General features: G+C 37.4%; 1 protein-coding gene across 3 annotated transcripts; it reads left to right on the forward strand.

The window, feature by feature from the left end:
- Positions 1–4,894: 4,894 nt before the first annotated feature.
- PLCXD2 (phosphatidylinositol specific phospholipase C X domain containing 2) lies at positions 4,895–25,445 on the forward strand. Of its 3 annotated transcripts, none has more exons than XM_007423802.4 (5): positions 4,895–5,374; positions 14,682–15,142; positions 17,263–17,504; positions 20,477–20,641; positions 20,736–25,445. In XM_007423802.4, exons 1-4 carry the CDS (start codon positions 5,287–5,289, stop codon positions 20,625–20,627), a joined length of 942 nt encoding a protein of 313 aa, XP_007423864.1. In that variant the 5' UTR covers positions 4,895–5,286; the 3' UTR covers positions 20,628–20,641; positions 20,736–25,445. The 3 variants fall into 3 exon arrangements, with proteins under 3 accessions (XP_007423864.1, XP_088000633.1, XP_025019596.1); XM_088144507.1 differs by having other exon boundaries at positions 20,477–20,564; positions 20,736–25,444; XM_025163828.2 differs by having other exon boundaries at positions 20,477–25,445.
- The last annotated feature ends 934 nt before the right edge of the window (positions 25,446–26,379 follow it).

Genomic DNA, 26,379 nt, shown 5'->3' on the forward strand with positions numbered 1-26,379 from the left:
TTGATAAAGTACATGCATCCTTTAGTTCTGCAGAGAGTGGGCTTTTGTCCAAAGCATTGTGTCTGTCTATTAGTAAACTCTATTATCAGGTTACTGAGTTGGGAATGCAAGAGGATTTTCTGGAAGTGACTATGAAACTATGTGGTAATCCTATGATGAAAAAGGTTACGAGTATCAAATAAAGCCACCAGAGAATTCTCTGGATATTTCAGAATGTGGAATTTTCTAAATGCTTCCATAAATATAATGTAGCTTTGCTGCAGTGGCAAGAAAATGAGTGGGATTATACTTCATGTTATGCCATGGTTCATGCTTTGTTGAATTAAATATAATCAATACGTTCACACATGTTAAGCCATTAAGAAAGGATTAAAACCACATTGGCTGAGTTCATATAACACATTTTGCCAAAACCATGACCATGTTTTGATTGAGTATGTACTGTGAAGTGGGCCCATATCAGAAAGTATTTAAGCAAGATGTTGGTTCCTAGTCACAACATTATTTCATCTGCAGAACTTCAATCCTGACAGTTTTCAAATCTTCAAAGCAATATTGGGTACCACCCAAAAATCCATGTCCCTCCTTCCTTCCTTCCTTCCTTCCTTCCTTCCTTCCTTCCTTCCTTCCTTCCTTCCTTCCTTCCTTCCTTCCTCCCTCCCTCCCTCCCTCCCTCCCTCCCTCCCTCCCTCCCTTCCTTCCTTCCTTCCTTCCTTCCTTCCTTCCTTCCTTCCTTCCTTCCTTCCTTCCTTCCTTCCTTCCTTCCAATGGTTGGAAGAAAGCTAGAATATTGTCTCCAGTTCGCCTAAACTTAGCTGTGACTGAAGTCCACTGAAACTTACAGAACATATTGATTGCAATTAACTTTTATTGCTTTTAATGAAATATTACAGAATCATAGAGTTGGAACCTGCTCAGTGCAAGATCTACTACGGCATCTCTGACAAATGACCATCCAGCTTTTGGGTGTAGAACTCTTGTGAAGGACATTTTAGCACTTCATATGGCGGCCTGTTCCACTGGCTGACAGCTTATACTGTCAGGAAGCTCCTCCTGATGTCTACCCTGAAAAACTTTCCTTATAAATTCAACCCACTGGTTCTTATCCCACCCTCTGGGGCAATAAAGAATTCCACTCCTTCTGTGTGACAACACTTCAGATATTTGAAGCTGTAACTCATAGTTTCACATCTCATTATACTGAATGGCAAACTTATCTACCTCTAAACAGAGATACATATGATTGCACTATTAGACACACCAAACTTTAGTGGATTTAAAGCCTTAATGGTAGTGGTTGTCTTAGTGACTGTAGAAAAACATAAATTTATCTTTTGAAAGTGATACTCAGGACTTGGAATAACAAGAACCAATAATTCTGAAGGCTAGACCTTTATAACATAACATGCATACATAACATGCATAAAACTCCTAAATAGAAGGGAAAGCAGCACAATCTCGTTATCTGTCATATTTACAGTATGTTCTGCCAATTCTAAAAGCTCAAGACGGCATACACAGCCCCATCTCATTTTTTTTCACCAAATTGACCCAATGGGGTGGGTGGGGCTGAAAAAGAACTCGTGTCAACCCCTGAGCTTCCATGCTGAGGGTGGACTGATACCTGGTTTCTCCGATCTAACACCTTCACCAGCTCACCACACTGGCTCTGCAACTGAATGTATGTGTTCTGCTTGATTACAGCCTCAAAAAAGAAGGCACAATCAAGTGTACCAGTTCAATATTCATTTCGAAGCAGACTTGCAACTAAATTCGTCTGCTAACAAAACTTCAAAGCTCTGCCATTTAGAATATGGCTTTAGAGTAATTATAGTAGCCCCTATCTGAGCTACTTTCCAGGAAAAAAAAAGAGGTGGGGGAGGAAAGAGTTAAGGCTGAAAATGACTAGGATAGTTGAAATCAAATTATTGGAAAAATATTTTTTTAAAAAAAGTGGTTCCCTTCACTGCCAAAAAAATTTACATAACATCTTATCACCTTTCAGAATATACTTTTGACTGCTAACTCCTAAATGGATTTCACGTACAGAATTTGTTGTGAAACAACTACCTTATAAATTCACATATAAGCCCATCCGCATATAACCCATCCACGAAATTGCACCCAAAGTATCAGGAAAAACAGAATTGGTTCTGGAAAACAACATTTACGAACCTGTTTTTCATGTATCTCATATTCTCCGGCAGCAGCAGAATTGTGTGTCTCCTTTGCTCTACTAATAACTTTTAGCTTGAAAGCTGCATCATATGATAACCGTTGGCAATTTCCAGACATGGTGATTTCCTACCTACCAGAAATGTGTGCAGCAAAAGATGGGAAACTGCAAACTTTCATATATTCATTGAAAGCCTGCGATTTTTTCAAAAAAATCTGAGCTGTGGTCTGCGGATAAGCAGAACCCAGTTTGGGGGGTGTATTTTGGAGCCAAAAATTCTTGGTTCATACGCAAGTATATATGGTAATCCATATACAATCAATGGTGCCCTGGAGCTGGACCTTCAGACCATAGTTCTGGTTCTGCAATTTATTCTACTCCTTTTCCTGCCCCACCCAGTTGGAAAGTGGCAGGTGACAGGCAGTTGCAGACTGAGCAGTGGCAAACACTAGACAACCAAGGAATGTCACCGTATTATTCACCTCTTATTTTAAGTATTTTTCAATCAAGGACTGGCAAACTTGCTCTTTTCCCTTAAAACATAATACTTCCATGCAAACACACACACAGCCTGATTATTTTAAGCAGCATGGAACATATGCTAAGTAGTATTCACAGCAGAAAAAAAAAATCACGCACATAGCTACACCACTAGGAAAATATACTGTATAGACAGTTCAATTGCTAGCAAATTATAATTTTAGACATATTATGGGCATTCTTGTATTTTTCTACAGAAACAATTCTCTGTCACCAGTCCAGGATGCTGCAGGAATAGAACACTTAAAGCAACATCCTAGGATTCTAAGAAAACATTTTAATAACTTATAAACAAGCATGTGTAGAAATAATGCTGTGGCACTTTGATAATTGTGGCTTTTGTAGATTAGAACCAGTTTCATTAAATATTATGTATATGTATGAATATTTGGATTGAGCTTTCTAGATTTCTGCCTTCTCGTTTGCAAATGATGTTTTCATTATTATTATTCAAAGAAATCAGTAAGAGCATCTCCACTCAAGAGTTTTGTATTGCTCTGGAACTAGCTTTAGATTTGGCTATGTGCATAATGTCAGCTTACATGAAAAGCTTAAGTGTTTTTTTCTGTCTCCGCTACAGTTTATTTTGAAGAGGACCAAAGTGATTTTTTTTTTCTTTTCAACATTGCAGCTCAGTTGACTTGGTGGATCATTTTTTCCTCCACTAGCAGGAATTCTTAGCTCATCCCCCTGCTTCTCAGAGCTTAGGATGAAGGCAACCTCCCCTAGCACCTACTCTCCTGTTCATTTAGAAAAGTGCTTTTCAAACTTGGCAACTTTAAGTTGTGTGGACTTCAACTCCCAGAATTCCCCAGCCAGCCATTCCCAGCTGGGGAATTCTGGGAGTTGAAGTCCACACATCTTAAAGTTGCCAAGTTTGAACACTGATGTAGAATCGATGTCATCTCCTCCAGCCTCCAGATCTGTTTGAACTACTGAGGAAAGTGCCTGGTTGCAAAGCTGCTGGCTGCTCCCCCATTCTCTGTTACACTTCCCAAGTGCTGTGGAATGCTTCAGAGGATAGGTCGCGTGACAACAGGAAGGCTCAGCCGCTTAGCAATCACTCAGATATTTGGATGGTGGACAAAAGCATGCAGTATGAACACCAGCCACGGGGTGGAATGTCAGCAATTCATTTTACTTCTGTTTTGGGCGGCAGGATGGCCAGGCTATGTTTTCTAGTTCCAGGAGCTTGGCTGAATGCTGCTTTATTTTTTCCAGCCCCACAGAATATTGGAAGGAAATTAGATAAAGGGGCTTAGGACTCCACCGGTCTATACATCAGCAGGAAAACTCTCCAAAAACTGAACCGAGGGGGACCACGTTTAGGAGGGTGGGAGAAACTCGCAAAAGGCTACCATAGACTAATAACTTTTCATTTACCATCTATTCCTTGGAATACGTTCTTTAATTAAGAACACTGTTTTCTTGTAATTTAATTAGTATTTATTCTTGTTTCTGTTGTCAGCTGCCCAGAGTCGCTCTTTGAGTGAGATGGGCGGTGACTAAATCTGAAATATAAAGAAATAAAAGAAACAGAAGAAAGATTGAGTTTGAAAAATGGTCCTGTCTGGTTGGGGCTGGGGAGAAAAACGTTCCAGAAAACATCTCCCCGGTGCATCCCTTGTTCCATTCCAGCCCGCTCCTCCTTGCTTCCTTCCCCCTTGCCTCTCCTGTCCGAGAGGGTTGGGAAGAATCCCCAACGCCGAACTCAGCCGCTTTCCCCCCCTTGTTTGTACTCTCCAGAGGTCAGCTGGGGAGAGCGCAAACTGGTTCACGGTATTCTCTGCAGCTCCCAGGATCTTGTGGCTAACAGAAGAGAGCGCGATCGCGGGCCAGCTCCAAACTGCTTTGGAGGGATGGAGTCAAACAGTGCCAGCGTGGACGCGGCTCCAAATCATGATTTAACAATTTCGATTTTCAGGACTTGCTGTTTTTAAAACGTCACATTCCGATGAACCACTCTACACTCGTGTTTAGGTCAGAAAACTATCATTAATCGACAGTGGCGGCTATCTTATCATTTTGGACCATTCTCCGTCTTACAAGCGTGTGGCACAAAACCAACTTCAGAGTTTCCGGAGGAATCAAGCACGCAGACGTTGAGAGCTCAGCCGGCTCAGCTGCCCGCCAGGCAAAACCGCCGCCCGCCGCTGCTGTCACGAAAGCACTGACCAATCCCGGCGCCCGGGTCTGGAGGTGCGCGCTGGACCCGCGGCTGTTTCGTGAGGCGAGAGGGCGGCCGGGAGGGGCTCCTGGCGGCCTGGCGGCTCTTCCCGCCGCCGGTGTCCTCATCAGCCCCCTTTGCCTTCCCCAGAGGGAGGCAGGGGACTTTAAGAGCCCAGGCAGGCGCGGCGTGGTTTAGCTTCCGCGGCAGGGCGGGGGCGCGGCAGCCGCTCTCCCGGCTTGGCGAGTTTCCCGGAGGATGGGCGAAGAGGAGCCGCTGCCGGCAGTTGCTCCAACGCGCTGCAGCTAGGAGTGCGAGCCGCCGCGGACGGGAGAGGCACTGCTTGGCGGATCCGCGCAGCCCGCGGCGTTTCCGGAGCCGGAGCCGGAGCTGAAGGCGACGAATGGAAGCCCAACGCAGCAACGCAGACTGGATGGGCTCCCTGCCGCCCGTCCTCAGCGCCCTGCCGCTTTCCAGGCTGGCCATCCCAGGTAATTGACGACCGAACGGACCTCGCCTGCCTTTGCTCCCTGGAAGGCGCCTGGCAAGCCCGCGTTTGGGGGAGGCTGCACATCTGGCGGGCGCACCCTACATCACCCGAATACTGAATATGCTTGGCAGTTTCTGGCAAAAATTTAGCAAACAGCACCTCCCTCAAGAGAATACCCTCCAGCTGTGCTGGACTGCAATACCCATGATGGACAGGGCCTATAGGAATTGGAGTCTGATACATCTGGAGGACAACACATTGAGGAAGAAGGCCAACTGAGTTTAAGAATGAGGAAACCAGGGAATTCTGGGAGTTGTAGTTTGAACACATCTGGAGGGGAGGAGGTTACAATATTTATGTGAACGTAAGTCCCACTGATCTCAGTGAGATCCAGAAGTCAGGATGAGGGGTTGGGCAGGTTAAAGACCTAGTTATTATCTTGAATTTTGGGCATTTTTACACTTAATAAAAAATAATTAAATAATTGGAAAATTAAATGCCATTAGTGATTTGCATCTATAAAATGGGTGTCTTTGAAACAGAGTACAGTAGTTAAAACATTTTACAAATATTTCTTTCCTTGATAAAATAAGAGTATATGCATTTTATATATCATTAATAGTCTCTGGTATACAAAGATTATAGGATACAGCAGGGGCATTTAAGATGCTTTCCCCCAGAATAAAGAAGTTGATAAATTTCATTGAATGAATGAATGAAAATGTTTATTACAGTCAAAGGACCCAAGAACAAACATAATAACAAAGAAAGAAAACAGCATACATTTTGACATTTTATAGAAAACAAATAATTCAGGAATCTAAACAGGACAGCCAGAAATTTGGCTACAGCCAGAGTCACATTAGGCCTAAAGCTGGACAACAGAAAATATTCATATACATGGTTTAAATGCCCTGGTTGAAAAATAAAGATGATATTTAATTTATTTTTCCCAAATTTAGAAACCAGCAAAAAGATCAAGTTTCACTGTCATGTTTAATCACTGAATATAGCAAGCTGCCTTATTCTGATTTCCTAGCCCAAAAGAGGAGGTGCTCAAGAATGAAGGTGGGGGGGGGGGGGGCTTTTTCATACAAAACCGTTTCACTACCAAGTGATGGTGTTTCCTAATTTTTTCTATGATTATGAAGTTTTGTCTCTAGTACTTTATATTGGGATAAAGGCAGCAATTAATTGAGACCTCAGTATGAATTTTTTAGAAATGGATTGGTTTCGTTCAGACAATAATCTCCTTTTGCTCCAATTTGTGTAGGACAAGTTCCTCCCTGATTATGCAACACATTTCTTTTGCCTGTTAGATCACGAGATGGACATATGCAGGCATAATTTGAACAAAGCACAAACATTCAGACCTGAACAGCATAGTAAATATACCAAATAAAACCTGTCAATGGACTATTAACCCTTAATCTACCCTAAAACAGCTTATAAATGTTTTTAAGGAAACAGTAAATTTATCTTGCAGTTACACTGTCCATAGGATGTTTCAGAATGATACACAAAAAGAACAAGACTGGGGAAATTGAAATACTAGTTTCAAAAAAGAATTCTAGGTCTTAGTTCTAATTTACCAGAATCCAGTGATCCAAATTACTCTTTCTTATATAAATAAACCAGGACTGGGGAACACATAGATCTCTAGATAATGATGTGCCACAACTCCCAAGAGCCCCAACCAAGTGAGAGAGCTTTGGAACTGTAAATAAGCAACATCTGGAAATAGTCAATTTAGTGACTTCATAGACTTAAATTTCTGATTAATGCTACCCTATTGAATGACTGATTTGGTAAAGATGTCAGTAGGATTTGACCGTAGGATAGTTATCCTTTATGGGGTATCCCAGTCTCTGTTGCCTTTTTTTGTGCCTGGTGTACAATGCATAAAACATTCTTTTCATCTCATTCTTACTTAGCTGTATTAGCTAGCTGATTAAAACATAAGCTATTCACTAAGTGAATATTCTTTACTGTCATACCAGTTAAAATTAGGATGTCTTTTATACATGATTATGCTGGAGACACAATGCTGATATATTCACATATTTGTAGATAGTGGAAAGTTTCTCAGCTCAATGATTAAAACTCATGTTTTGCATGAATAAGGGCCCAGGTTCAATCTGCATCTTCAACTAAAAAATAGCTGGCACATGGTGATCTTTTACTTGTTGTGTTTTTCATTTGCACTTAACAAAGATAGCAAGCCTGGAACAGATCTCTACTTGGGACAACAAGCATTTCTTTCTAATTGGAGTACAGATAATATTGGGGCTGATTGATTGATTTTACTGGATCCCAAGGAACATCAAGAAAAAAATGTTGGTTATTTCAGGGGCCTTCTGGACAAAAGTTTTGTCCATTGCATCCAAAGTCTGCTAATTGGGAGTCTGTTAAATCTAGGCTTTACTGTATTTAAATATTCAGTTACATATAGATATTATTAAAGATGGAAAATACATTTTCTACGTCTTAAAATAAATAGATGTGGTTTTATAAAGCTATAAAGAAGTATGGTTAACCAGGATAAAGTATTCAGTAACACTTGTAGCTTTTTGGCGAAAGCTGATCATTAGCTGAGGTCAAACAACATTTCCACATTAGATGAGATTGAGAGTATATAATTGCAGATATAAGGTTATTATTTAGGAGGGCTGACCTTTACTTAGCAATAACCATAGCTGACTTCAACTAATCTCAGAATACCAGACTAGATGAATCATTTGTTCTTCTTTACGCCCAGTCACCTTAAACAACTGGAAAATCCATAGCTGGCACATGGTGATCTTTTACTTGTTGTGTTTTTCATTTGCACTTAACAAAGAAAATGTCTCTGTTAGCAGAACCAGCCCTTTGGTCTTGCTGCTAAAGATATAAACTAGGAAATGTGCTAGTGAGTCATAACAGTAGCTAATGCAAATGCTTTGGCTCAAAAGTCCCATTTCAAGTATTTTTGATAAAGAATGGGGCTAGAGTGTATTACTGCTAAAAGTAATCTGTATTGTTACTATAGAAAGTCTACACTACAGAGAGTGGAGAGAGAGAAAAGATTGCTTTTAATTAACATATCAGCTTCTCCAGATATAAATCCTATTATTTTATTTTTCTCCCGAAGCCTTCTCATTTGAAATGGAATGTAAAGCTATTTTTTCTGCAGAATTTCAAGAAAGAGTATTTATCTTTATCACATATTCCAAGGATCTCATCATTCTAGTTCATGTGGCTATAAAGTCATGCAGACTGTTAGAGAAAGCTGCACATGGATGAAACGGATAAAATGAGTATTAAGAGACTGTATATAGAATAAGCCAATTAGAATAAACCCTTCTGTTTCACTCCTATAAGCATCTACTTATATTTAATAACTACCACAACACAAGAAGAATATTTAAGTACTTGACACCAATTAATAAAAGTAATGCAAATTTTAACCATTGCAAGTCAAACATCTTACTGAAAAGCTATTGCTCCAAAATAACTCAGCTGACAATGAAGCATTTTAATGAAGGCAGAATTTACTGAATTTTGTGTTTCTCTTTTTCAAAAGAGATATTTCTTAGGCAGAGCTGAAAGTGGATATGGCTTGTTATTGGTTTATGCTTATATTGTACCTAGTCATGTGTGGTGGCTTTATACATAATAAGCAAAGTTCAGATGAGTTGTATACTAATAATACTCATCAGAGTAAAGTGCCTTAATAAGATAAGATAACATCTATACTAGTAAAACTCTCATGTCTGTAACCTTCAGCTGGGTGAAATTATGCATCATAGGGGAACAATTTTTGAACCAAGGTACCTCAAATGGGCTAACTTACAGAATGTGTCCAAAATCCAGGATCCATTACTCCCATGGGATTGAAATTTGTGGGTGCTTCAGCACTGCTGTGCTGCTGTGCCATGGTGGTCAGTCCAGGTCATGTGATTGCCATGGGCATACCCCCGACCTCTTTCACACCTTCCTCTGTCCCGTGCACCCAATCAGCTGGCGGCAAGGCCCAACAGGGGAGTGGTGATTGGATGCTTTGGAAACGAGGAAGAAATTTGAAATCTCTTAATAGCTGTGGGCATTGAGGGAATGATGAGGGAATGACTTGGATGCCTGCTGGCAAGGTAGGGCTGGCTGGGGGGGCACCATTGGCCATTGGGTGAACGTTCTTCCTCCCTCAAGGGAGGGGGCCCTTGGGGACATGCTGGAATGGGGACCATGGGTGCAGTATTCCTCATGGTCTGTGGCTTCACCCATTGAAGTGGCAGGCAGTTCTGCAGGTCAGTTGAGGAAGAGGAGAAGCCTTTACTGGGGCTCTCCAAAGGGTTGTGAGGGGAGGGCAAATGGTGCAAGCCTATATTATATGAAGGGAGGGAGGAAGGAAGGGAGAGAGGAAGATTTCTGATGCTCCCTGCCAGCTTCCCACAAGCAGAATCAATGGGGAAGCCGTCAGGAAGTTGCAAGTCTCTCACTCTCCCACTGCTTTTTTGCTCTTGGTCATTCTGTTTCTCTGTTTAGGTAAGGAAATATCTCTGAAATGATGACCCAATGGGTCACAGGTTGTCTAGTAGCATCTAAATTGTCCACGTTCAAACTATCAAAGGGATGAAATTGATAGGACACTACAATCTGTTTTAAAAGTTATTGGAAAACCCCAACACTTGGCTTTTTAAAGAGTAATTTGTCTATCTATTTCAAATTCAGATGTAATTTTTGAAGATATTTAAAGGACTCAAAATAGGCCAACTGTATGAAGTATATCCATTGCTGGTAAATAATGTTTTTAATAAGCAGTACCTCTTTTTAAAAAAATGTATTTTATTAACAAATCCAATGGTAGAAAGCATGCATAAAATATAAATACAAATTCTCCCATCCCATATTCTCTATGTACTCTTTTCTTCCTTTAGTTAGGAACAATAGTCCTTATTGGTTGTTCTGTGCCACTAACCTAAAGGGAGGCTGATGGTATCCACTACTTTGCCTTTTTTTCCCCTTTTCTTCTAGTAAGGGTAGTATACTAATTATATATGTAATTCTATATATTTTTAAGAAACACTGTACACATGTGTTCTTCACATTACATCATGCAGATTTATTTCTGTTTTGAGTCCATTATAATTTACTTCACGTGCTGTAGTTTACCTTGCCTGTGATGCCATAGGAAATTACATTAGGGCATAATATACTTATATAATTGAATGTGACTAAACTGCATATTAATTTCTGTTGAATGTTAAGAATGAATCATAGTACATGTGGAAGATATCTATCAAATGTTAATTACTTTGCTATATGATAGTTATGTATCATTTGCTTGCTCATAGATACATTTTTGTGTAGTGTTGGTACAACGAAAAAGTTGAAATATTGTGACAGTTGGCTTCCTTGGTACCCCAAATTACAGAATATCAATAGCAAACTGAAGGCAAGGAAAAGGAAAAGCTGATATGTTATATTGGTTTCAGTTTTACCGTTTTGTGAATATTTTTAGCTTGATGGACTGATTAATTGTGAAATATTGTGCTTTGACACTTATAAAATGAGAGTTCCCATGAATTTTCAGTTTCCAAGAAATGCATTCTTTTCTAAAGCACATTTTTTAAAGTGTTATTTCTGTCATAGCCACGATAAAGAGAGTTGATGGCCATGCACCAGTGGCAGGGCCACTACCCCCTGCTGTGCTAATTGTGCACTGCACAAGAGAGCCACACAAGGGAGAGCACCAGTTGCAACTTTAAAAAAAATACTCAAAAGCTGCATGGCACAGTTATATAGAAAGAGACTGTCTGAGAAAGAGATACAATATTTTAAATGCTAAAAAAAATGGTTGGGGGTGGGGGGTGCCACCAACAACCCTGACTGGTTGTATGCAAAACATTTCAAATGTTTTTATTATTTTATTTATTTTATTTTACGTGTGCAGTGCCCCATTTCATGTTCAAAACATTTATTTTCAAGGGTGAAACATTTCTGTCACATTCAAAATAGGCAGTTTCAATCATCCTGAAAGTGTTCCAAGGTCAGACAGCTGTTTCAAGTTTGAAAAATCCTGCTTTGTGCTCAAAATACCCCCCACACAAAATGATTAAAACAGCCCATTTTGAATGTGGATCAGACTATGATGAACTTCTTCCACTACACTTTAAACTGAAATAAATATTTTTAAAGTTGTCTTAAATATGTTAATTTTTGTTGTTCAAAAAAAATACTAGTAAGCTGATTCCATAGCTTAGAAATTGGCTCATTTGTTTAATTTTTTGTACAAGTTTTAAAAGAATTGGTAGCAACACAGACTTCAGTTCTTACTTCTTTCCCTTGACAAAATTGCCCATTGCTTTCTTGATTTTAGCCAGTGACAGCCTATCAAAGATCTTCTTATAACAGATCCTTTCATCTCAAGAACTTTTGATGAGGAATGTTGCCAAATGCCTTTGAAAATCCTGGTAAAGAGCGTGGATAAGGATCACCCCCATCCACATGCCCATAGAAACCTTAAAAAATCTCCCAAAGGTTGGTGAGGAAGGGCTTCCCAAGGCAGAATCTACGCTGATTGTTCTTCAGCAAGGCCTGTTCCTCTCTCTGCCTAGCTCCATCCCACCTGACCCCACCCTCCGGCACCTTTGATTACTGTTTCTATCAGTTTCTTTGGAACAAATATGAAAATGATTGGCCTATAATTTCCTGTACCTTCCCCAGAGTTCCTTTTTAACATTTGGCTCTGCATTAGCTACCATTTCCTGACTCTGGCTGGAGTGACAAGTTACTTATTTTGGCTTAGAGTCAGCAATTACATCTTTGACTTTTTAAAGAACTCTTGAATAGATGCTGTCAGGACCCAGCCATTCATTATTGAGAAACGCCTTCTCATGTTACCTAAGTTTGCTTTAGTTCTTTCAGATCTCATCCTTAGAAGGTTAATACAGACTGTTTTTTTTAATTCCCTTTTTCCAATGTAACTATGTTGAGCTTTGCTGCCATTTTCCCCCTGGCAAATATGTTAAATACAATAACATAATGATCATTTTTGTTTCCTATTGGTTCCACGACAGTTACATTGCGCACCAGATTTAGGATTTCTTTCTGGCTGATTCCTGGACCAACAGTTCTAAGGCACAATTATTTAAGCATCTAGAAATGTGGTTTCTTTGTTATAGTCTAAGTCTTAATCTCCCCAGTCTATGTGAAGATTATTGAAGTCCTGCATTATTACTAAATCTTCCCCTTTGAATGTCCTCCTGATTTATTTCTTAAGATCTCCCTCAGTACTTTGATAGTATATACCTATCTCTAATTTATATTTGAGGCTAGATAATGTCACACATAATTATTCTATGGAGGGATCTGGTCTTTCAATGTTTTCTAGTATGCTAGATTTTATATCCTCCTTGATGTATAAAGCAACATCTCCACCAGTGAACTGTTCCTTGTTCTTTCTATAAGGTTTATATTGAAGATTACTGTAACCCGCTGATTCTTTCCATTCCACTGGGTTTCTGTTAATACCTACCATATAATTCACAAATACTCTAATTCCCCCATCTTGCCTTAGAGACTACTAGCACTGGTATAGAAACACCTGTACTCCATTGCTCATTTTGGTTGCATAAACACAACAGAGCTTTAACAAAAACACTTAAGTGAACTGAAATGTAGTCTTTAGAAATAGAAGTAAAATTGCAAATAAGTATTACGGTTCACTGCTATCATAAATAGGAGTCTTGTTAAAAAAAAGGAGAAAAAAACATCCAGTCTCTTTTGTTATTTTTCTCATTTTCTGTCTTCCTCTATAGTAATCAGTCACAAATTATAGATGAATCTGAAAGCTGTGTTATCACAGGTAGTCCTTGCTTAATGACAATAGGGACTGGAAAATTGGTTGTTAAGTGGGGTGGTTGTTAAGCGAATCGGACTCAATTTTATGACCTTTTCTGTGGTGATTAAGTGAATAACTGTGGTTGTTAAGTAAATCATGCAGTCGTTAAGCAAATGTAGCTTCTCCCATTGACTTTGCTTGATGGACACCCCCTGGGAAGGTCGCAAATGGCAATCATATGACTCTGGAACACTGCAACCGTCATGTGCAAGCTGGTTGCCAAGCACCCAGATTGCGATCACATGATTGCAGGGGTGCTGGGACAGTTGTAACTTTGGGCACCGATCATAAGTCACTTTTTAAAGCACCCTGGTAACTTCAAATGGTCACTAAACAAATGGTTGTTCAGTGAGGACTATCTGTACTTCATTTATTTGCCAACTGCATCAATTATTTTGGTGTTCTAACAGAGATCTATGCTGCCCAGAAAACAAGTAACACCTTCCTCTTTGTTTTTCTGTTAAACCACTAGATGAATCTAAAACATGTATGAAATTATGACTTTCTGAAACTGTGGTAATATTGAATCTGAATGTTCATTAATTCATCAATTCAACAAGATCTTTTACCATTACACCCTTAAAAAGGTTATATCCTGGCAGCAAATAACAAGGTTAACAAACAACTCTGTATGTGAAATTATTCTTTATGGTGATATGATGAAGATGATGAAGATGATGATGATGATGCCACCCAATGATCTTAGGGCACTGGTCTGTCTTCATCCTTTTTTTTTTTGCACAGAAGTGACAGTTTATTGAAATAAAATTGCAAATTAATTATCCTCCAGAGATGTTGCTTGGTATTTCCCTTATTTAACTATATTATGTGATTCTAAAGAAATATTGTTTAGTAATGAATGAAGCCGTAATTGCTAGGATTTAAAGGTTTGCCCTACTAGCCAAATGCATGCAATCTATGAAATTGCATTCCTGTTGGTTTCATTAGTATACCTGGCAAATTGAACAATTTACATATACTTGAATATAATACTAAAAATGGCATTTTGGTGATACAGTATAAATTGTAATAATAAACTACTTCTGGTATAGTATTGTAGTGTTTCTTTGCAAATACTTTGTAAAAGAGGTTTTTAAACGATCAGTGTGTACGTGTTCATGCATGTGTGTAATGATTCTAATTACTGCTGATATTCGTCAAATATGCCCCACTGATATCTGATTTGTACAGAGTTTGAGTATCCAGATAGGTTCAAGATTTGTAATAAGCCAGTTCAGAGATTTAAATTCAATCTCCAAATGCATGGGAGTGTGACATAGCTCTATTTGCTAAGTTTTGAGCCAAATTTATGTTAGGCTTTCTTCATTTGATCTTGACAGTGTGGCAGATTTTTTTTAGAATTTAGCTGGACAAAGTCCCTGAAAAAGGAAGATTTGTAAGAATAATAAATTGCCTTTCTCCAATATAGGTTCACATGACTCCTTCAGCTACTGGGTGGATGAGAAATCTCCTGTGGGACCAGATCAAGCCACAGCAGTTAAGCGGTTAGCTAGAATTTCTTTGATAAAAAAGCTGATGAAGAAATGGTCAGTAACACAAAGTCTGACATTCAAGGAGCAGCTTGACAGTGGAATCCGCTATTTTGATCTCCGTGTATCTTCCAAACCAGGAGAAGCTGGACAGGAAATCTACTTCATACATGGCTTGTTTGGAACCAGAGTATGGGATGGACTTGTGGAGATAAACACCTTCCTAGCCCATCATTCTAAAGAAGTAATCTTCCTGGATTTCAATCATTTCTATGCTATGGATAGCAACCATCACATGTACCTTATCAGCAGGATTCAAGAAATATTTGGATCAAAACTCTGCACAAAAGAATGTGTAGAAAATGTGACACTGCAAAATCTTTGGGAAAAGCAACAGCAGGTAGAGGATTTTTTCCCTATTTAATTAGATCTGAATTTCTGTAATTCAAACTATCATTAAGTGGCTTTTGGGAAAGCATCTTCAGAGGTCATAGGATTCAATGGATTCCTGACTCTGAAGTCAATGTTTGGAGGAAGAAATCTGAAATTGGTGCAGATACTAGTTTTCTAGGATCTAGAAACTCACTGGGCTATCTTACTTGCATCTTAGCATAGAATGTCTCTGTAACACTTCTTCCATTCTATAATATCTGTGAGCTCTTGTCTTTCTGGTACAGCTGAACTCCTTTTCAGGTAAATGTTTAACTGAGTAGAAATTACCTTGACTCTGCCCATCACCGTGTATTAACATTTTTTTAAAATTCTGGTGACTTGAATGAAAATTGATTTTTCTCATGGTAAAACTAATAGAAAATTCTTCTCTATATCAGCCCTACAGGGTAGACCAAATCAATAAAAAGACCACTGGAAGAAGTATAGTTTATTGAAATAGGCTATAATGACAGAATCTTACAAGCCTGATTGTGCTTTACCTCCCCTCCCTCTTATATCCCAATGAATCAGGGAAGAGCCTGACTGAATCTCTTCTAAATACTACCTTGTTTCCCAGGCCTTAAGAAATGTTTCAGCCTTCTTTGCTTATATAATGGTTCTTGCTTATTTCCCTCAAGGGATCTTCTTAATTCTCTACATTCTAGCTAAACACAGACCACCTTCTAAGAATTGCTTGTCTATCTGTCTTAGCAATCAGTTTGAAATGGATCCATTTTCAATCCTGCTTCCCTAATACCTCATAAAAGCTACATCACCACAATGTTATTGTCTTTCCTATGAACTATGTGTCTCACCCAATTCTGCTACACTTTCTGTTCCTCCTAGATTATCCTAGCCTTAATTTCTCCAATTATTTTAGTTCTGTGAGGTAGTTCCTGGATTGATCCTTCCTCCTGTATTAATACATTCTGAACAAATAAGGATCTCCAGAGGCTTGGTCATCTGCGCCACCTCTTTCTCACCTTTAGCCATGTCGATAGCTTTGTTCAGCTATCTTTCAAAAAGAAATCAGACAAACAGCAGGATATGTCAAAGTTGCCCCCCTGGTGGCAGTATTTGAATATAGATGCTGGTGGTAGAAGTTTATTTATTCAGTTTGATGCTGCCCAACTCCAAATGACAATACACCAACACAATATAAAAACAATTTTATAAAACAATCAACAGAACCAGACTTGGACAAAAAGAAAAAAGAAAAAGAGAAAGGTGGTGAATCTGGCAAACCTCAACAAGTTAGAAATTTGCGGGATTTGCTTCTAATGTGATGTATTGATTCATATTTATAACCAAGTGTCTTATTTATGGGGGATCATTCAACAAACATCCCAGCCACATATAGGCATAGCCTTGTTGTGTGACTGCCTTTATGTTCCTGAAAAAGAAGAAAGGGATACCCAAATGGGGGGAAACCTATATTTAAATAAAGTGTTTACAAGGCCCTAAAGCATAGAAGATGTTATTGTTTCTCCCCTTGTGGATTTAAAAGGAGAGTTAGTGGAATCTAATGGCAAGAAGTGGAAGAAATAATGAGAACCTTAATGTAACCCCCACCTATTGCATGAGATCTCAGCAGATAGGTGATATTCTTTCCCTTCATTTCCCTTAATCTATGATGAAGCTAACTCTGCTTGCTAGTATAGGTATAGGTATATGAAGGCAGATAGCGCTGTCTGATTATTCGTGGACTAAAATGGAACAGAGTGGCAACTCATGCAATCCAAGTCAGTATCACTTTGTTTCAAATATAATAGGATTACTGTATATAGCAAGTTTTATTAAGTACTGAAAGCCCTTCAAATTACTTCCACAATTTTTACAACAACCATGCAACATTTACTAGATGATAGTGGTACTCACCAGGTTGTGAGTTTCTCTAGTAACACTTGACCTGAAATTGCCCAGACTTTACTTTTACCCACTTCTGTGCTGTCTCAAAGACAATCTTTTCCATATTGTTATGCTCCTTGCCCATTGTTTATAAAGTAATTTTAGAGAATAATATGAATCTAAATGAATTTAGCCCAGGAAGAGATTTCAATTGCTTTATTTCTACCTCTGTTTTTTCAGGCTCTTGTTTTCTACCATCATCCTATCTGTGAAATATACCCCTTTCTGTGGTCAGGGAATAAAATGCCAGCACCCTGGGCAAACACAACCAATGTACATAAACTACTGCAGTTCTTGGAGACCACCCTGAACGAGCGAGCAAAATATGGAACTTTCCATGTTTCTCAAGCTATTCTCACACCAAGAGTCAAAACTGTCGCAAGGCATCTCAGCCGTGGTCTGAAAAACACTCTTGTTCACAGGTAAGTGTCTGCTTAAGTTTTCTGTAGGTCTTGATTAGTTTGCAGACTTTGCTAGACAATGCATATAGTGATACCCATGAAGCATTTCCTAGATCTCCTGTCCAATTGTTGACAATTAACTAAATAAATTGACCTACCTTGTAAAGTCATTAAGAATACAATCCTTTGGTTCCTGGGGGATCGTTGTAAGGGCCATAAGGAACTGTTCCCTGGACATGCCTGCAAATTGAGGTTGGGCAGAGAAAATATGCCACCTGTTTTCCTCTTCCATTAGAACCAATTAAAAGAAACCAAGGGGAAAAAAAAGGACAGGGAAAAATGACTGATTTTCATTCTTAAATTTCAGAAGAATATGTTAGAACAATCTCCTTTTGTACCCCTCAAGGAAAATGGTGGCTGGATAGAAAGGAAAAGCTGATAAATGTATTCCAGGTTAGGAGCTATAGCTATCAGTCATAAAACCAACTTCAACTCCCCACGCATAAGCATTAACCTTATATGGAAAACTTTAAAACTATATCATTTCCAAAGCTAAATGGCGTTCCTTGAAATCACAATTCAGAAGGCCTAGACTTTCTTTGGAGCAGTTCAAAACTCTCTTGTTTTGTTCTGAATGAATTCTTAATACCTTTTATTGCCCAGTTCATACCTGTTTTTGGTATATCCTACTTTTTAAGCTGTTTGGGTAATTATGTCTCTAATTATTTCTATAAAATAAGTAAATTCAAATAATTTTGTGTCAACTTTGTTAGAATTCACACATTATCACATTGCTTCACTGTCCAAGCTAACATCAGTTAATGGTTTTGTTTGGTTTTGATATAGCAAGATATACTGTATATACTTAGCCATACTGGTTTATAGGCAATCTATGCTTTCCAGATATTCTGGACCAGTTCCCATCACCCAAGGCAGCATGATCGATAATAAGGGAATGAGGGAGTTATATTTCAGAACATTTGGCCTGGTCTTTAGCTCATGGCTGGGTGAGTCAACAAAATCCACCCCTGAAGCAAGATTATTACATATAAAGCCCAAATAAGTAATAATCTTTAATTTTAGTCTGAAGATATCTTGATAAATTAATAGTAACAAGGTTCTGTTTTCCTCAATTACAATACTACTTAATCAGTAGTCTATTAACACTTTAATCTCTCATAACTTTCAACATATTGAAGTACTGGATGTGTCAATTACAGTAATATAGTAAGTAACTTGCTACAACTATAGTAGATAGAAAAATAGTCTAATCAGTCAATCAACTTGATTTAGTCTAATGACCATGTCAGGAAAAATAATCTAAACAGTGGCAATACACAGGATGCTCAAAGAAACCTATCTTCCCCTCCATCAAAATTAATCATCCATTGTTATAACAATCTCAAACTTCTATTTTTGAAAAACAGTTGTTATACAATGATAAGCCACTAGATGGTGATGAATCACTTTCCCTTTCTTCTAATAACCAAATGCATTGTATCTTTATTTTAATTACAAAAATAAACAGTACAATTATGGATAGCATTCCAGATCATGTGATACAGAAATGTTAAATCAGCAAAAAGTAGACAAACCAACCAAGTATAATTTATTTTGCTTGTGGTGCCTCATTCCTATTCTAAGGTGAATTGCTGATATAAAACGTGACTGTAAATGCAAGCTAAATAGATATATAACGAATGAGGCAATGTTTATTTTCCTTGAAAGAGGTTTCTAGATAAACGAGTGAATTAAAAAGGTTTGTTGTTCTTTGCATATCAGTTATATCTCTAGTGACTTGCTTCTCAAATCCAAACACTTGAAAGCAAAAATTCACTTACAGCATTCATTTATTTATTTATATTTATTTATATTTCAAATTTAGATACCGCCCATCTCACAAAAAGTGAGGTGCTGTAGCACCATTTCTCATTTTATTCTAGGGAAGTTCTGAAATAATAACTTAAAAAACAGGCAGGAAAACAACTTATTTAAATTAGACCACCTGCTTAAATGTTTGCCTAGAACCTTTATCTCTCACTAAAGCACAATGTAGTCTTTTAAAAAACCTATTGTTAAACTATTACCTGGCATAGTGTGTGAACTAGATCACAGGTTCACAGTATTTATTTTGAATGTTTAAATGCTACTGGGAAGATGTAGTGATTTTCCTGTAATGCTAAGAATATTAGATGGCATATCAACATCAAAAAGTCGATTTTAGAATTTTAGACTGAATGTAAAAATAAGGCACAAAATAATGTTGATAAACAACGTGATCTGTCCTTAATGTCCAGATATTTTCTGAGTCTATAACTAGAAATATAAGTATTGTTTATCTACTTGCAATTATGTGGTCCTAAAATCCTATTTATGGAAAATATATAGAGCGTGTTGTAATGCATTTGTTAATTTCTGTCCCTCTTCTTGAGCCTGTAATGTATGAGGTCCTCAGATGTGGCATACTTTTGCTGTTTTTTTTTTAAACGTTAAATTTACATGGTTTGTAATCGTTAAGAAATTACTATCACTCTTGTTTTCCAAAGTGGCATCCTTTGTTTCAGTATTTTGTTCTAAAGAAACTCACTGTTCACAAAATGATAGTTCTATAAAGGAAGAGCTTTTACCAGACGTGAAATGAATTTATTTCAACCAGTTCCCTCAGGCCATCTTTCACACTGTTCTGGAATAACGCCCCCCAGTCTCAATTCATTGTTTTTTGGGGGGGGGACTGCAGGTAGAAGATGAGATATTTTTAAAGTCCAAGATACTGTGCTCTAGGAAGAGAATTCTGAATCCAAGACAATTTAATTCGTCAAAAAGTTTTGTTTGTAAAGTACAATATGTAATACAAACATTTTTCTTATTTCCAAGAAGTATCGTAGATTATCATGTAGACATTATATTTATATATATATATAATACATTATTATATATAGGATAAGGTGTGTCTCCTATATCTGTGATGTAACATTTTCCTTTATTTTCCATAGAAATCTTCCTTTGATTCTGAACTGGGTGAAATCACAGAAACCAGGAATCATGGGTGTTAACATCATCACTTCAGACTTTGTGGAACAGGTAGACTTTGCAGCTACCATAATTGAATTAAATGATCTCCTCTTAGAAGATAAAAAATCCTGATATTTTAAAAAAAGGTATTTAACCAAAGGTGGGGCTCCTTTGGGGGTACTTCATTTATATCAAATTACTCTATTTCAACCCTCCAAACAATTTTTCTGTTTGACACAGTATGAAGACAAAATACTTACATTCATCTCAAGGCATAGATCTAAACTGTCCAGTTTAGCACGTCTTTCTCTGCTGTACATATGAACGTTCTGCCTGCCTCTGGGAAATACAGGATGTGATTCTGGCTGGCCAACTGGAGGCTCAATGCTACAACACATGGAAATAATTAGCAGAGGCCTCTCCATAGACTTGCTGAGTGTGTACATCCTGCATATCATGAAACCCGGAACTCTGGCTCTAAGGATAATAATGAATTATAAGCTTGAATTCACCAGATCAGCCAACAGTTTACCTCTCTTGGCTACATCAGTTAGAAATATGTGCTGTGCTTGTTTCATTACTCCTGTACTGTGTATATCATGCTACCTCGGTCACTTTTTAGGGATACACTATTTCTATTGTTTGCTGTGATCTTTGGTAAATACAGTAATGTGTGTGAATTTCTAGTGTTAATTATGTATTTAGATCTCCCTTTTTTACTTGATCTTGCATTTTAATTCATTATTTTCAGAAGCTAAGCCTAAGTGGATAGAAAGAGGATAATAATTCCTTATTTTAAATGCAACACTATTTGTTTTGTGGATTTTTTTTTTTTTTAAGTCCTAGATTTAGAATCACTTCTGAGAAGTAAGAGGCTCATACCACCTAACGCTATCCCTTTCTGGCATAATTCACTTCTAACATATTGGAATTTGCACAAAAGAACGTAAACAGGAAATGGCACTCTAGGGTACAAAGTATCTGCCATTTTGTAGAATTTATTAATGGAATAATTTTTAAATTGTAAACCAGTATTTATGTATTTATTTTTGTAAAAAAATGTATGACATCCTATTTAATCAGTTCTGGGCAGTACACACTAAAAGCTGCCAGGATGCCATGCAAAGTTGTTATTGCTGCAGTTTCATACACATTTTTTCCCTGAGAAAAAGTCCTATTAAATTCTGTGGAACATGTCAGAGTAGATATTCCAGAGACTATAGCCTACACTAATGGAAGTGTGTCATTCTATGCAGTTCTGTCATCTTTCAGCTAGTCCTCTTTAAGAAAAGGCAGTCCGCTGGATAAATAGGAACCCAGCAAATAATAATTTTGTCTCTTGATCATGGACTTTTCCTACAGAGTTTATGTACATTTTGCATTCCAGCATAGTATGTGTATTCTGTTAGCATTGCTCATGGTAAATAATTGTAATATTGACCTTTAATAGACAAAAGCAACTTAACCTATTGTGTACTCCCAGACAGAATACAAGAAAGACTGTTAGGCAGCTAGTTCAAGAGTGCCAAGATTTTTATAGGCCAGAAGAATCAATGACACCTCTCCAATATTTGCCAGCACTGCTACTTTAATTTTTGTGCTATTTTATATAAAAGGTTCTAGAAGGAGCATTTATGGTTCCTTCTATAAACTTCTAAGTACCTGTCTGGAAATTTCTCATAAAGCATTCATAATAGTTTGTGTTGTTAACTTGCACTGAATGATTTTAATGAAACTTCAGGAAAGAAAAGATTTGCTGAAAGAAAATACAAGTCCAAGCCTCAAGCAAGCAAATGTTCTTCAAAAATCTAAGTTGCATATCAGATGTTCTGAGTATCCAGTCTATTTCAGGGGTCATTTCAGCCACAGCAGCTATGAACAAAAAATGAAGGTAGTATTTGCATATCACTGTAAAGGACTGACTTATACAGTTCTATACAGGGCTTGGACTTTATTTATTTATTTATTTAGTCATTATTTATTTATTAAATATATAGGTTACCTCAATCAGTATGACACTGGGCAACTTACAAGTTTCAGCAATGAAAAACAATAAAAAAACCCCTCAATATATAATTCAAAAGGAAGTCTGGAGGAGAATAGCAATCAATCAAACAAGCAAAACATCCTACTAGGGGTAGGGGTTAGGGTTACCCTAGTTAACCCTAACCCTAACCCACCATTCTAATCCATGGCCTGGGGATAAAGCCAGGTTTTGCCTAAACAAGGACAGAATGTTTATTACTGTTACTACCTGAAGATGAAATCAGGGTGTCAACAGTAAATGTCCTGGTTTAAGTTCTTCTGGTGGCGGGGTGAGAGGGAAGGAGTTCCCCTCAGTTTCTGCTGTATATTTATTTGAATAGAATTATTTCCTGTTATATTATGGTAACAGCATTTTACTGTCTTTCTTTTGTTTTCAGTTTAAGACTTTGCTTTCAAATGGAAGTTTGGGCATAACAGAACAATGAAAATAGGTAGTGGTTTTTGCCATTGGCATTAAGAAAAGAATTGTGGTGGTCTCAGATGTATGCCCTTCAGGAGCCTCCATTATCATATGAGGGAGGGAATTCTCACTATAAAGCTCAGATTTGTTTGCATCCTCAAGATCCTTATCCAAACCTGTGCTACTTTAGCCTGTAACTTGTACTATTCATGGCACAATTCAGAATCTGACAAGAGTTTCCCTTCTTTCAATTTGACATATACACTTATAATAATCTGATGGGCTGAAATCACTTTCATAGAGCATCTTCTATCAGAATCACTTGATGTTTGGTTATTATTAAACATTGATTAATATTTAATCAAAAGTAAATAAATTAATATTTAATTAAGTTGTTGTATTAAGCAGGTGCTTTTGGTGACTGTTGGCATAGCAGCTGTACTGGAGAGGCTTTGTGTGCGTGATGAAAGACAATTTGATTCCGTATCTGAAAAGGGATACAGATTAATAAGGCCAGTTATGTCAGAATTTTTGTAAGCATTTTCCACTGTTAATTTATTTTTATGTTAATTATTTATAGCAGCTCTAAATCATTATATTTATATTCTTTTAGAGTATAGGACCTTCTTAAGGGCACTGAAAAGCTGGTGGGGCTGCACCCACATCTGTCAACCATTTTGCAGCTCAGTGCTTGCTTTTACGAACTTTGCGCATGATTTGCAGACATTTGGCCTGTTCTGGCATGATTAGTTCCATTATGATCTGAAAGTCTCACAAAACACTATGGCTGTCAAATAGCAAACCTGGTTTATGGTCACATAATATCTATACCCAAACAATAATGGCTTAACATGGTAGGGTGGTTTACAGACTTGCTGTGATTATTCCTGTGTTGTTACAACACTGAGGTGGTTTGAGCTGCCTTTTTCAGATTTTTCTTGATTTTTTTAGATTATGGTTTTTGTTATATTGGTACTGGGATTTTTTTTTGGTCAGGTAAAGATGGGGTTTCTTCGTATGGGGATTTCTTTCATTTATTTAGCATCTCTAAAGCAGGCTGTATACAGATTTTGGTATAAATAAATAAATAAACATGCTGGGCCACAAATTGCCTTACACAATTTCACCTAATGTAACACGTGGAGCAATCTCAACCTTTAAGTCTTCTCTGCATACTTCTCCACAGAAAACCATTTCGGGGAACAGTAGTGTTGGACTTTGCCCATTGAGGAAGTGTAAATACTGTGTTATAAGAACTCCAACCTCACTCATTCAAACATTCATGAGGCTGGGCGTTATCGTCCTTCTCCAGTTGGCTCTAATGTCTAGCTGGCTAGCCAGTAATCAATTTTATTTCTCTGAAATCAGTCAAATAATGAAACAGTATCTTGCTTATATTTTTGTACTTTGTAATTCTTGTTTTTCAGTTATACAATTTCTGTTATTTTATCTGCAGTGATTGTTAATAGCAGTGTACTGTTCTTCGTCTACTTAAAGCTCAGCCATTTCAGATCATTATGCAATGTAAAATAGCCAACTTATGCAACACTGGAATTTTTTGGTAATGGTTTTTCTTATCTTTATTATTATATCTATATTTAAATACTATATGATTCTCCCAATTGTCAAGAAGGAACTAACTAATCTTCAGAACTATTTGTGTTTATTAAGGAGGATAAATAGAAAATAAAGAGACCTTTTCTTTTGTATTTACAATTCTGTCCTCTAAATCACAATTAAGACTGATATTTTGGTTGCATTAATAATTAAAAGTGATAGAGTTATGAGATTAGGTGGCACATAAATGGTTGCAAATTAATAAAAAGGAATAAAGTATTAGAATGTTATGTATATTTTCTTTAAATATCTGTTATCTGGTTTTATATGAGATCTGGAAGAACTCCGTTTTCTTGCTTTTTTATAGACTTTGATTAATTTTTATCCCTAACAGTGTATACATTTCAACTTTTCCTTTAGAATGCCAGTTTTACTATACATGTTTTATTGCAATTCTTTTGAGTGTTCTAAAATCAGAATACCTCATTTATTTGTGCACATAACTTCTGGAGTATTTTTTGTTTTTCACATTTATTTAGTGCTTTGTTTCTAATCCTGAAAAGTCTAGATGTAATTGTGCAATCTGAATGAACACTATAGAATTACTGTACTCATAATAAAAGAATGTTGATGTGTAGTACATTATAGCTTGTTTTAGATTCTTTGCTTTTATTTTGAACAAAGCGATTACAAAAATATACAAACTTCCTTTGGTGATTTTTTTCAATATTGGTTTAAAAGGAGTTTTTTAAACAAATGGAAACATGTTCAGATGCAATAGATAGCTGTGTTTTTTTTTCAAAATTTCACACAATTGTCATTTCCATTTAGAAGATGGCTCACTCATCCTTTCTTTTAAATTACTCAAAATTTGAAAGTTTGGATCTTTATTTTTGAACTATTTGAAATATTTGTATTCCTGAGTGATAGCAGGTAAATCAAGTACACAGAGCATGTAATAGTACTTACTCTTCTGTCCTCTTCATAACCACTGCATTAAAACTCAGATCTAGAACCTCTTTTGTTGTTGTTTGTGAGTGACAAATGAGTAAAACAGAATAGGGACAGATCTCTTAACGAGACAGCACTTCCAACATTTTACCTTTGAGAGGATTAGGTGTGCTATCTAGAAAAATCCAAACTAGTAGAAGTTCATACTACTTCTGACTTTATTAGTAGTCCTGTGTGAAATGAGAATGCTGTCTTCAAGCCTTTCAGTTAGTCATCCCTGCCTTGGTCATCTCATGATTGGGTTACGGTAATGCACTCTACATGGGCTGCTCCTGAAGATCACTGAGAAACTTTAGCTTATCTAGAACGTTATGGGGCAGGCAGTGATAGAGGAGTTGCATTATGGTCATGTGACCCCACTGCTCTGTGAGCTGCACCAGTTGGCTTCCAGGTGCAATACAAAATGCTGGTTATCACCTATAAAGCCCTTCATGGCATAAGGCCTAACTCTTTTACCTCCTATTGTTTCTGCCCATCTCGTGATATCAAGCAGACTGGGTCCTATCAAAGTATTATCTTATGAGACCCAGGAAGCATGTCTTATCTGTTGTGGTGCCTATTCTCTGGAATGGCAACACCCCTGAGATTCATACAGCTCCCACCCTAACGACGTTCCCAAAAAATCATTCAAAACGTGGTGGTTTTTCCAGCCTTGTGGAATCCCTATAAGTCTAGCTTTCTTAATGGTTTTTTTTTTTAATTGGCCTTCTAGTTGGCTATGATCTTTTTATATGAATTGTTTTCCCTTTTTTTTTTTTTTTTTACACGTAAGCTGCCAGGGCACTGAGTTAAGTGGCCTTAATTAAATTAAATAAACAAATACCCTTTTAGCTCGATGAACCTCTTAGCTCCAAGCTAATGTTTGATCAT

The sequence above is a fragment of the Python bivittatus genome, unplaced genomic scaffold (genome assembly GCF_059951505.1).
Source record: "Python bivittatus isolate LINGU-HERP-01145 unplaced genomic scaffold, Pbiv_v1 ctg000350_np1212, whole genome shotgun sequence".
NCBI classification, from domain to species: domain Eukaryota; kingdom Metazoa; phylum Chordata; class Lepidosauria; order Squamata; family Pythonidae; genus Python; species Python bivittatus.

Excerpts from the sequence above, each read along its gene's own strand:
- PLCXD2 (XM_088144507.1), top strand. The coding sequence starts at position 5,287 with ATGGAAGCCCAACGCAGCAACGCAGACTGGATGGGCTCCCTGCCGCCC. Across the intron at positions 5,375-14,681 it reads TTCCAGGCTGGCCATCCCAG|GTTCACATGACTCCTTCAGC; the intron begins GTAATTGACGAC and ends TCTCCAATATAG. Across the intron at positions 17,505-20,476 it reads AAAAACACTCTTGTTCACAG|AAATCTTCCTTTGATTCTGA; the intron begins GTAAGTGTCTGC and ends TATTTTCCATAG.